This window comes from Salmo salar, chromosome ssa03 (assembly GCF_905237065.1).
Source record: "Salmo salar chromosome ssa03, Ssal_v3.1, whole genome shotgun sequence".
Taxonomy (NCBI): domain Eukaryota; kingdom Metazoa; phylum Chordata; class Actinopteri; order Salmoniformes; family Salmonidae; genus Salmo; species Salmo salar.
The window spans coordinates 28,775,337-28,787,615 of record NC_059444.1 but is presented as its reverse complement, the minus strand read 5'-3'; the positions used below and the strand labels follow the sequence as shown (position 1 = coordinate 28,787,615).

At 44.4% G+C, this 12,279-nt stretch overlaps 1 protein-coding gene across 1 annotated transcript in view; it reads left to right on the top strand.

Annotated features, from left to right (window-relative positions):
- Positions 1-12,078, top strand: part of LOC106599248 (apoptosis regulator Bcl-2) — a 61,109-nt gene extending 49,031 nt beyond the window's left edge. The window contains exon 2 of the mRNA XM_014190372.2: positions 6,953-12,078. Within this exon, the coding sequence (XP_014045847.1) occupies positions 6,953-7,087 (135 nt within the window). The 3' untranslated portion in view covers positions 7,088-12,078. The remainder of the gene's footprint in view (positions 1-6,952) is intronic.
- Positions 12,079-12,279: the final 201 nt, after the last annotated feature.

Genomic DNA, 12,279 nt, shown 5'->3' with positions numbered 1-12,279 from the left:
TAGTTATTTTGTTGTTTCCACCCCAACTTAATGTGGATTTCTGACTGATCGACAGATATCTCACCTCTTTTTTTGTCACTTTATATAGCCAGGCTATCAGTTTGCTTCTGTGTGTAATATCGATGCTATCCAAGGACTCAGACAGTGTCCCTTGTTCCTGGGCCTGTGCTGCTGACGCTAGGGGATTTCTGGGTAATGAGTGTGTGTCTGAAAAGTCCTCAGTCATCTGTTTTCCAGCAGGCAGCAGGTCGATGGGTGACACCAGAGACGCTACACACGCCGAGCGACCTTGTCGCCGCAGACTCAAGGTTGCCATCTTGTCACCTATTGTGTCTGGATTGGAATGGATAGTAAAGGGCTGCGTCTGTTTAGGTAAACAGAACTAGACAGACACAGGCAGGATTTCCTACTTGATCAATAAACAAATGTAGCACAATATTCAATGAGAGATTCTCCCCTATAGGCTTTGTTATGGTTTCTGTTTTTCTGTATTTGTACACTTACCCTACTCTGACTCTTTTTTTTCTCTGCCCCCCTTCTTTTAGTAAGAGTTTTGTCTTAGATGAATTAGCTTGGGGGTAAACAGCCAGATCCTCCGTAGAGACGACACTGTAGGAGCTGAGAGGTGTAGTGTGTCTGAGTGTGTCTGCAGTGTACTAAACAGTATGTTTATGGTGTGGTGGTGTAGACCCACAGCATTGGGACACGCTTGGCTTAGCGGCTGTTGCTCTGAAGCCACAATATATAGGCACTTTAATTAATGTCTGAACTTTAACCCACATTCCTCCTCCTCCTCCTCTCATCCCTCCTCCTCTTATCCCGCCTTCTCTCATCCCTCCTTTTCTGTGGTCGTAATGAGGAGAGGAGAACTCCCAAGCTGGCCATAATTAGACAGTGAGCCAAACAACAGAGATAACTTGCCTAATAATTTATCTGTTTTGGCAAAGGCCTTACTGCCTGGTGGTGTTTTAATCAACTGTCTGTCTGAGAGAGTGGAGACTAGAGGCCAGCCAAGCATACAGGGCTACTCCTTATTTCCCACACACAAGGCAAGTGTAGGCAAATTATCCATTCACAATAACGAACAGGAGAAGCCCAGGATACCCAGGACTGGAGTGGAATTTCGGAATTTCCTGTTCCCCTCTTGGGGAGAGTAGAGTTAAACTCAGTCTAGAGGGACATTCTCTAAGAGACAATGCTGAAGCTCTGTATCATGAGAAAAGCAAATCAGAGGTCAAGAAAAGACAGCCCTGCTGGTGGGAAAAGTCAATCTCAGGTCGTCAAGCTTATATTATAGCATCAGGAGATGTGGCAAGCTACAGGGGTAACCATGACACTGTGGCTACATGGTGCCACCCATGCCTGTGGCAGCCAGTGATCCTCTTTTCCCCTCATTTTGTTTCTCTTCTTTTTCCCAGAGAGTGCTGCTGTGGGTCTCCAAGGGATTTGCTACGTGACAATGTGAATGTTGTCATAAATATAAAGCAAAAAATATTTACTGGGCCTGATAGAAGGTTGGGCTGGATTTTTGTTTGATTCTTGGCACCCGTGTGTGTTGATCAACGAAGCACTCTAGGTGAACTTCAGCGCTGAAAGACTGTATGTAACACTGGACTGATTCCCCAGTCACTCACCTACTTAAGCTAGCAGATGGTCTTGGTGAAGGGCAAACTACTTGTCTTGTTTTTGTTCTTGCATGGATAGCAGAATGATATTTCACTATCTTTGTGTAAGCTAAAGGCCCTTTCCCTGTCTCCTCTGACCTTGCATTTGGAAAAAGGACAGAGAGAGAGAGAGAGAGAGAGAGAGAGAGAGAGAGAGACTGACCTCTAGTTGTTGTTTTTCAACAGTAGTCACATGTTATCTGTAATGGTGAGAAACTAACTGGTGTCTGGGAGCTGACCTAGAGAATTAGAGCATGATGTACCACGCCACGGTCTCATGATGTCCACCTGACTGACCCATCAACTCCATTACCCATCAACCCCTGGTGCTCCCTGTCTCAGGTTATTACACAAAGTACCATTCTGGGGTTTTCTAAATGGAATGTCTAGTCAGTTGTTGCATTTGAATTATCCATTGTTCGGAACCCCACATGTTATATCATTTATTGCTGCTATAGATGCACATTTCCTTTTTGCAATTTTGTCTAGCTATCCATAATATTATCATGCCATGGTCAGGAAGGTATCATGCAACGGCTTGTAGTGGCAACCGGTGGCAACCAGTCTGTGTTGTCGCAGCAAACAGTTTTTCCTGTGGTGGGTAGGTGGGAAAAGAAGGGCAACAGGCAGCCGATGTTTTTAGCAGAGGAGCTGTACAACGTTCCTCACAGTAGGAGGTCTGACTGAGGCACCCGCACACTAAATAATACCTGTGCTGAGAAGGATGGAAGGGTGTGTGTGTTGGTGGGTGGATGGGTATAAAATGGCAGCAGTTTTACGGGCGCCGGTCTGTGCATATTTGTAAACAACAGCTGGTGCACGAAATCATAGGAAGTCTCTAGATTTTGCTTGCCTGAAGTAGAGTATCTTATGATAAAATGCAGGCCACACTATTTGCCAAGAGAGTTGTCATACTTTTTGTGTCTGTTTATTTACCACCACAGACAGATGCTGACACTAAGACTGCACTCAGTCATCTGTATAAGGAAATAGGCAAACAGGAAACCGCTCACCCAGAGGTGGCACTCCTAGTGGCCAGAGACTTTAATGCAGGGAAACTTAGATCAGTTCTACCTAATTTCTATCAACATGTTAAATGTGCAACCAGAGGGAAAACAATTCTAGATCACCTGTACTCCACACACAGAGACGCGTACAAAGCTCTCCGTCGCCCTCCATTTGGTAAATCTGACCACAATTCTATCCTCCTGATTCCTGCTTACAAGCAAAAATGAAAGCAGGAAGCACCAGTGACTCGGTCTATAAAAAAGTGGTCAGATGAAGCAGATGCTAAGCTACAGGACTTATTTGCTATCACAGACTTGAATATGTTCTGGGATTCTTCCGATGGCATTGAGGAGTACACCACATCAGTCACTGTCACTGGCTTTATCAATAAGTGCATCGAGGATGTTGTCCCCACAGTGACTGTACGTACATACCCCAACCAGAAATCATGGATTACAGGCAACATTCACACTGAGCTAAATTATAGAGCTGCCACTTTCAAGGTGCGGGACTCTAACCCAGAAGCTTATGAAAAATCTTGCTATGCCGTCCAACGACCAACGTCCATCGAACAGGCAAAGCGACAATACAGGGCTAAGATTGAATCGTACTACACCGGCTCCGACGCTCGTCTTATGTGGCAGGGCTTGCAAACTATAACAGACTACAAAGGGAAGCACAGCCGCGAGCTGCCCAGTGACACGAGCCTACCAGACGAGCTAAATTACTTCTGTGCTCGCTTCGAGGCAAGCAACACTGAGGCATGCATGAGAGCATCAGCTGTTCCGGACAACTGTGTGATCACGCTCTCCGTAGCCGACGTGAGTAAGACCTTTAAACAGGTCAACATACACAAGGCTGCGGGGCCAGACGGATTAACAGGACGTGTGCTCCGGGCATGTGCTGACCAACTGGCAGGTGTCTTCACTGACATTTTAAACATGTCCCTGATTGAGTCTGTAATACCAACACGTTTCAAGCAGACCACCACAGTCCCTGTGCCCAAGAACACTAAAGCAACCTGCCTAAATGGCTACAGACCCATAGCACTCACGTCCGTAGCCAGAAACCCTAGACCCACTCCAATTTGCATACCGCCCAAACAGATCCACAGATGATGCAATCTCTATTGCACTCCACACTGCCCTTTCCCACCTGGACAAAAGGAACACCTACGTGAGAATGCTATTCATTGACTACAGCTCAGTGTTCAACACCATAGTGCCCTCAAAGCTCATCACTAAGGTAAGGATCCTGGGACTAAACACCTCCCTCTGCAACTGGACCCTGGACTTCCTGATGGGCCACCCCCAGGTGGTGAGGGTAGGTAGCAACACATCCACCACGCTGATCCTCAACACTGGAGCCCCTCAGGGTTGCGTGCTCAGTCCCCTCCTGTACTCCCTGTTCACTCATGACTGCATTGCCAGGCACGACTCCAACACCATCATTAAGTTTGCTGATGAGACAACAATGGTAGGCCTGATCACCGACAATGACGAGACAGCCTATAGGGAGGAGGTCAGAGACCTGGCCGGGTGGTGCCAGGTCTCTGATTGTGGACTACAGGAAAAGGAGGACTGAGCACGCCCCCATTCTCATCGACAGGGCTGTAGTGGAGCAGGTTGAGAGCTTCAAGTTCCTTGGTGTCCACATCACCAACAAACTAGAATGGTCCAAACACACCAAGACAGTCCTGAAGAGTGCACGACAAAGCCTATTCCCCCTCAGGAAACTAAAAAGATTTGGCATGGGTCCTCAGATCCTCAAAAGGTTCTACAGCTGCAACATCGAGAGCATCCTGACTGGTTGCATCACTGCCTAGTACGGCAACTGCTCAGCCTCCGAACGCAAGGCACTACAGAGGTTAGTGTATATGGCCCAGTACATCACTGGGGCTAAGCTGCCTGCCATACAGGACCTCTACACCAGGCAGTGTCAGAGGAAGGCCCAAAAAATTGTCAAAGACCCCAGCCACACCAGTCATAGACTGTTCTCTACTACCGCATGGCAAGCAGTACCGGAGCTCCAAGTCTAGGACCAAAAGGCTCTTCAACTGTTTTTACCCGCAGGCCATAAGACTCCTGAACAGGTAATCAAATGGCTACCCGGACTATTTGCATTGTGCCCCCCAACCCCTCTTTTACACTGCTGCTACTCTCTGTTTATCATATATGCATAGTCACTTTAGCTATACATTCATGTAAATACTACCTCAATTAGCCCTACTAACCGTTGCCCCTGCACATTGGCTACCTGGACTATCTGCATTGTGTCTCGCCAACCCATCTTTTACGCTACTGCTACTCTCTGTTTATCATACATGCATAGTCACTTTAACCATACTTACATGTACATACTACCTCAATCAGCCTGACTGACCGGTGCCTGTAAATAGCCCCGCTATTGTTATAGCCTCGCTACTGTTATAGCCTCGCTACTGTTATTTGTCTCTGTCTTTTTACTGTTGTTTTTATTTCTTTACTTATCTATTGTTCACCTAATACCATTTTTTTTACTTAACAATTGCGCTGTTGGTTAAAGCCTGTAAGTAAGCATTTCACTGTAAGGTCTACACCTGTTGTGTTCGGCGCACGTGACAAATAAACGTTGATTTGATTTGATCAACGAGGGGGGAGAGGGGCATTTAAGGAGACAGAGAATGACCTACATGCCTTTTTAATTAGCTCCTTTTTAATTTTGTGCTCATTTCAGCAACAACAAAGAAAATGCTAACAATGACAACAATAGGAGAAATGTCTGTTGGTTTAGTGAACAGTATCTGGCTAGGAATGGTTGTGTGTTTTGATAACAGAGCACCTAAAGTGAAGAAACTGCTGATCTGATCCTGACTCTCAATGGCCCCTGGCCTCAGGAATGCTACAGGAAAGGAAAGGGGGAGAGAAGAGGGAGGCAGGAAATACTTTTGTCTTCCGTAGCCATTTGAAATAGATTGCCTTTTTTAGTCATCCTGTGAGGCTTGGTTTGCTTTACTGGAAATATTCTCTTACACTCCCTAACACTGTGACACTGTTCATAGAAGATGGCCCAGTTTATCTTTCTATTTGATCAAGGGCAATTTTGAAACAAACATATATTTGTCTTGCTCTACAAATAGTAAATAACATAATTTGTGTAGGTAAATGTAGCCTTGATCTAATCGAGACGGACTGAAAAGAATTTGGCCCTCAGGGGACTAATAATGTAGAATTGAATTGAATTGAACTTAACAATTGAATTCACCCATAATCAGGTTACCAGCCAAACTACAGTAGTACTCCACTATTGAGGTGATGGGTGTGCATTTTGTACCTATAATCCATTGTATCTCAAATTAATTGTTTATATGATTATCAATGTTAAGGCAGTCTAGGGTTAGGGTTAGTGCTACTGCTGTAACGACAATGTATTACCGGTCTAGGGTTTAGGGACTTACTATAGGGCAGGGGCATAAACAACATGGCCCCCCTTCAGCTCTGAGGAAAACACTACAATATCATGTTTCCTGCACCCCCCAACCCTCAGACCCCTCCTATATCCAATGGTGCACTCCTTCTTGGGTTGACCAGTTTGATACAGGTTAATCAACACCAACCATTTATGGGGTCTTCAAGGGGGGATCTCTATACTCTAACTTCCCATCTAGCTGTTCTCACTGTCAAGGCCTGAAGGCTTCTAAATGGACATCTTGATTTCCTCATACAGCAGCACATGGGCCATAAATACATTAAGCCAGGGTGAATATTCTACTGTACACGATAAGGACATATGGGATCGTTTTATAACAGGCTGTATTCATTGAGATTATGGAGAAGCAGTTGCACCGGTAACAGACTGTTGTAGGACCGTGAAGCATCTATGGAGCATCACAGCTGTTATGCTGTGTTTTCCATTAATGAATGACCATATACAGTGTACTGTAGCTTGCATCAAGACATCAATAGGACGCAGTGTATGTTTTCATGTGGAGTGTTTGTCTTGGGTTGTGTCCATGAGTACTCTAGGGTGTGTGTGTGCGTTCATTCGTGTGTGTGTGTTGTGTTTATGAGGGGCCCTCAGAGTTTTGCGGGGGTGAGCACGAGGGGTGTTACGGGTGTGAGGGGAGCTGGTTTGAAATGGATCTGGCTTCCTGCATGTAATAACACTGGAGTTGGATGGCATCCAAGGGGGTTTAGATATGCAGGCACTTCCAAAGGAGACCCCCCAGCTAGCTTTGAACACAAGAATACACACACACTGCTTGTATTAACTCTGTCTCTCTCTCTGTCTCTCTCTCTCAGGAGGCCTTTGTTGAGCTCTATGACAGACAGAGGGACTCTGTGTTCTGTTCGTGGCCATCCATCAAGACCGTCTTCGGCCTGGCTGCACTGGGGGCCGCAAGCCTTACCATTGGAGCATACCTTACACAGAAGTGAAGGAGTTCTCGTTTTCTCTCCCTCTTTTTTTGTACTCCCTTTTGCTACTTTCTCTTTTCAAAGGCAGCCCTGCCCCCTCCGAGACGATCCCGAATCCCCAACCTGCATGTCTTCAAAGCCTCTCTCTTTCTCTTTCTCTCCCTGTTCTCGAAAAAACTCCCTCTTTCTTAACCCTCACTTCAAAAACAAAGATGCAAATCAAACAACAGCAGGAAACAGAGTCACTGCCCACACAGAAGAAAACATGTAATGAAAGCCGCGCCGTTTAACTGTAATCACAGAAAGATTGGAGAGACAACTGAGGGCTTGACAAGAGAGGAGAGGAGGGGCGGGTTTGGCATGTGTCGTTTTTGTTCGGACTACTAGTTGTAGCATGAAACCTTTGTGTGCTCGTGTAGATTTGTGTAGCATGTGTCGGTGTGGCAAAAGAAAGCATATATTGCACCTCAGGCCTCCCTTGAAGGATTTACTAATAGGAGTGCAAGGACATTGATGATTCAACCGCTTGCACCAAGGTGATGGCCCCGACCCAGGTTGTTAGGGCGAGGAGCCCTTTTTGAACTGTGTGCACTCTGTGTACCCCCTTCAACCCACCTTCAAAGGACTTCCTCCACACAACAGCAGCTCTGAATGTATAATGGGAGGAGTTCGCCGCTAACCAGAACGGTGTGTCTCTCCACCCACCGCTTCTACACTGCAATATACCTGGAGCATCACTCAACTCTGAACACACAGCATCGTTATACATACATGTATAGATACAAGGTCTCATCAGAACGTCATCTAGGTGCCACAGATGCAGCTTGCTCTGCAGAGATCTGAGAGAGAGCTGTTGGACTGTGGATTGGAGACTCTTTTTTTGCATTTGACCCATATGAAATGTAATAAGAGAGGATAGAGGGAGGCATTGAAGAGAGGATAAAGGGAGGCATTGAAGGAGTGAAAAGCAGGTTAGTTCTAGCGTTTGGCAGCCCAAACCCCTGTTTTATCAATCAAATCAATCAATCAAATGTATTAATAAAGCCCTTTTTACATCAGCCAACGTCACAAAGTGCTGTACAGAAACCCAGCCTAAAACCCCAACAGCAAGCAATGCAGGTGTAGAAGCACGGTGGCTTGGAAAAACTCCCTAGGAAGGCCAGAACCTTGGAGGAAACCTAGAGAGGAACCAGGCTCTGAGGGGTGGCCAGTCCTCTTCTGGCTGTGCCGGGTGGAGATTATAACAGAACATGGCCAAGATGTTCAAACGTTCATAGATGACCAGCAGGGTCAGATAATAATAATCAGATGTTACTGACAGAAAGTGAAAAATATGATCCCACCTAGCTGGGTTTCTGGCTTAGTCGAGATCAGAGAGGGATAGAGGGAGAGAGGTAAATACAGAGAAAGAAAGAGAACGTGTGAGAAATAAAAAGAGGGAGCAGAGAAGAGAGTCATTGTGGGTACAGAGAAAGAGAACAAGGAGTTTTAGGAACAGACAATGCTTGGGGACAAACACAAGAGGTGGATTCATTCCATAGGTTCAGTGACAGTGAGCCTCCCTCCCCAGAAGCTAGACACACCACTACAGCCACTACAGCCTGCAGGAAGAACTGACTCCCCCAGAAAGGCATGGATCAGTTTGGCCTCACGTCACTCCCTCACTGTGTCAGCATTTTGGATGTCTCTGGCTGCCTCTCTTTGTAGTACTCTTTATCTTTCTCTCTATCTCTCTTGGTTTCTCTCTCCCCCTTGCCTGTACAGTATGTCTGACCAGAATTCATGGCCTCACCCAAGCCAAGCCACTGCTATAAGGGGACTGAACCAAACCGCCAATTCTTCTAGAACATGTGTCCTCCAGCTGCTGCTGTTGCTGGGCTCTTAGCTAGGGGACAAAGAGGCCCTCCCCACAGGCCACGTTAATGGTTGATTCCACATTTAGGACGACCATGTTGGAGACACAGTAAATCCCAGTGTGCACCTCTCACAGTATCTCGAACCGTATCAAACTCTCACAGCAAGAAAAATCTCTGTTGGACACAAAGACTCTGTACTGTGTTGGAGTGAAGTGGTGTCCATTGTATGCACAGTAACTGAGATATTTGAGCACCCTTTGTGAGGTTGGCACCTGCTGGCACAGAGCACAACATCTCTTCAGAGTAAACAATCATTTCCAATAATGTTTTATGTGTTTGTCTAGCGTCTCGGAAAAGCTTAGGGCTTTATTCAATCCGTATCGCTGAAGTGTTACAGATGGCGTGACAGAAACGTAAAGGTATTTTCTGATTGAGCCGACATATACAGCGTTTACCGTGAATGCAGTCTCCGCCAATGCGGGAACATTACCTTTAAATTTCAATTGGGCTTTCGCGCTGAACTTTGGAGATCTGGATTGAATATAGCCCTTACTATCCATAATATGTACTCTCTTGCTCTCTCTTTCACATGCGCGCGCACACACACACACACACACACACACACACACACACACACACACACACACACACACACACACACACACACACACACACACACACACACACACACACACACACACACACACACACATGTTTATGTAGATAAGTGTAAAGAGCATGTTGTTGAATCATCTAAATGATGTGTAGACTGTCATGTGTAGACTGTCATGTGTAGACTGTCATGTGCAGACTGTCACTTTTGTTTTAACAAAAAATCTAAAAAAATCTCAGGGTCATGTGCTCCTTCACACAATTACTGAAAAGCATGATGAGGTAAAACTAATGCTAAGAGAGAGAGACAGAAGGGGAGAGAGAAAGAATGAAAGGAGAACACTCCTCTCTCTCCATGCATATAAAATACATGACACTCCGAAGAAGGAGAATTTTAAATCACCCATACACTTTCAAGGGAACGTCCAGTGTGTGCATGTGTGATGGGCTGTCAGTTCAGGAAGGGGCCAGCAAGCCGATAAGCCCTCTTGCTTTAAGGCTACAAGGTATTGGCGAGATTTCATCCTCACTGCTGGTTAGTAGAGGGGGGTAAAACTGACCTAAGACCAGTGTCCAGAAAAAGAATAGTTTTACCTTTGTAGTAAAATCCAGAAGATCCATTGAGATTACAGTACCATTCTTACTCCACACACAGACTAACAGATGCCTGTATCTACTGCCTGGTAATACATGGCATGTCATTTCTATAAATAAATACTGTTTTGTTGGTGAATTTGAAGCAAAATTGGAGCAAAACATCTTGTCTCATTTGGAGTGCCGTGAAACGACACTATTTATTTACATAAATATTCAGACCCGTTGCTATAAATTATGTGTAGACTGTCATGTGTAGACTGTCATGTGTAGACTGTCATGTGCAGACTGTCATGTGCAGACTGTCATGTGTAGACTGTCATGTGTAGACTGTCATGTGTAGACTGTCATGTGTAGACTATCATGTGCAGACTGTCATGTGTAGACTGTCATGTGTAGACTGTCATGTGTAGACTGTCATGTGTAGACTGTCATGTGCAGACTGTCATGTGTAGACTGTCATGTGCAGACTGTCATGTGTAGACTGTCATGTGTAGACTGTCATGTGCAGACTGTCATGTGTAGACTGTCATGTGTAGACTGTCATGTGCAGACTGTCATGTGTAGACTGTCATGTGCAGACTGTCATGTGCAGACTGTCATGTGTAGACTGTCATGTGTAGACTGTCACTTTTGTTTTAACAAAAAATCTAAAAAAAATCTCATTCTTCGTTAATGTCTTCTTACATCAATGCAAAAAAAAGAAGGTAATCTGATGTTTTCACAGAATTAATATTCACTATGTGTACCCATATTTACTGTATATCAGAATAGGACATTGTTACATATACCAACTTCTGATTTTTATTTATTGAGCGGTACCAGAACACAGATATTTAAATCATAGATGGGACAACAAGTTAAGATCATGGAGACACTCAAGTGTCTAGAGAAATTGTATCTTTAGTTTTATTAATGGAACAATACACTATTTGGGGCTGCTATTGTATCGAATGTAACATTGACTAGTGACTTTCTGTGTAAGACGTGTTCATTTTGGCTTAACGCTGCTAAACTGTATAGTCCTGATTTAACTTAACGCACAGCTTCAAACTGCCACACAGATACAGTATCGTTATAGAAAGCTGTAAACCAAAGTTAACCTGTAAGTAACGTTGTGTTAATAGGATGTGAAGATGTAGCATGAAGAGATAAACACATGCCAATTCACTTTTACTCCTTTCAAAGAGTGTCAGAGTCAGATTTTGCAGTCTATCTGTGGAAGGGTTGTTGGAAAGACATTGTATGCGTCCCAAACGGCAGCCTATCCCCTTGATAGTGCATCACTTTTGACTAGGGCCCGTGGGGCTCCAGTAAATAGTAGTGCACTATGTAGGAAATAGGACATCATTTGGGGCACAAGTAAATATTAGCCTGCTTGGTGTTGTTCATAACGTTTCAGTAGATACTGTAGCACCCGAATGCACCCAACTGTATATATGGTAACCTGTGCTTTAGTGATATGTATGTATGGTAATTGTTAACATAATTATGAATTCCTTCTAAAGTTTATGTAGTGGCAGAAAACAGTCTCCACATCTTGTGCTTTTTACCTGCTAGATTCTATCATCATAACCATGGGCACTATTATTTTTCTACAATAACATTAGTTGTGAATCCCCCCTACTCATGATAAACCCTCAATGGATATGTACAACAACAAAAAAACTTTTTTTCAGTACTGTAGTCTTGTCCAGACCTTTAGATAATTAGTCATTAACTTGTTCATAATTGAAAGATGTGTAATGGTTTTTCATGTTCCCTTCTGTAATTCTGTTTAAATGATTGTAGCCTACATGACACCATGGTTGTAGCGTTGTAAATAGAATCCTCAGCCTGTGGCACTTAAAAGGTGAAAGAAAATGCATTACCGTTGTTTACTGCTAAGTATGTACTCACAATAAGCTAGCTGGGATCATGTTGTTCCCAATAAACCACATATTTCCTGCAGTCTGAGATGTGTGTTTCTGCATGTGGTCTGGTATTGTTTTGGCTTGTGATATACAGTACACTGAGTGTATAAAACATTAGGAACACCTGCTCTTTCCATGACTGACCAAGTTTCAAGTTTTAATGGCACGCACAAGTGCAGTGAAATGCCTTTCTTGCAAGCTCTAACCCCAACAATACAGTAATAAATAACAATGTAAT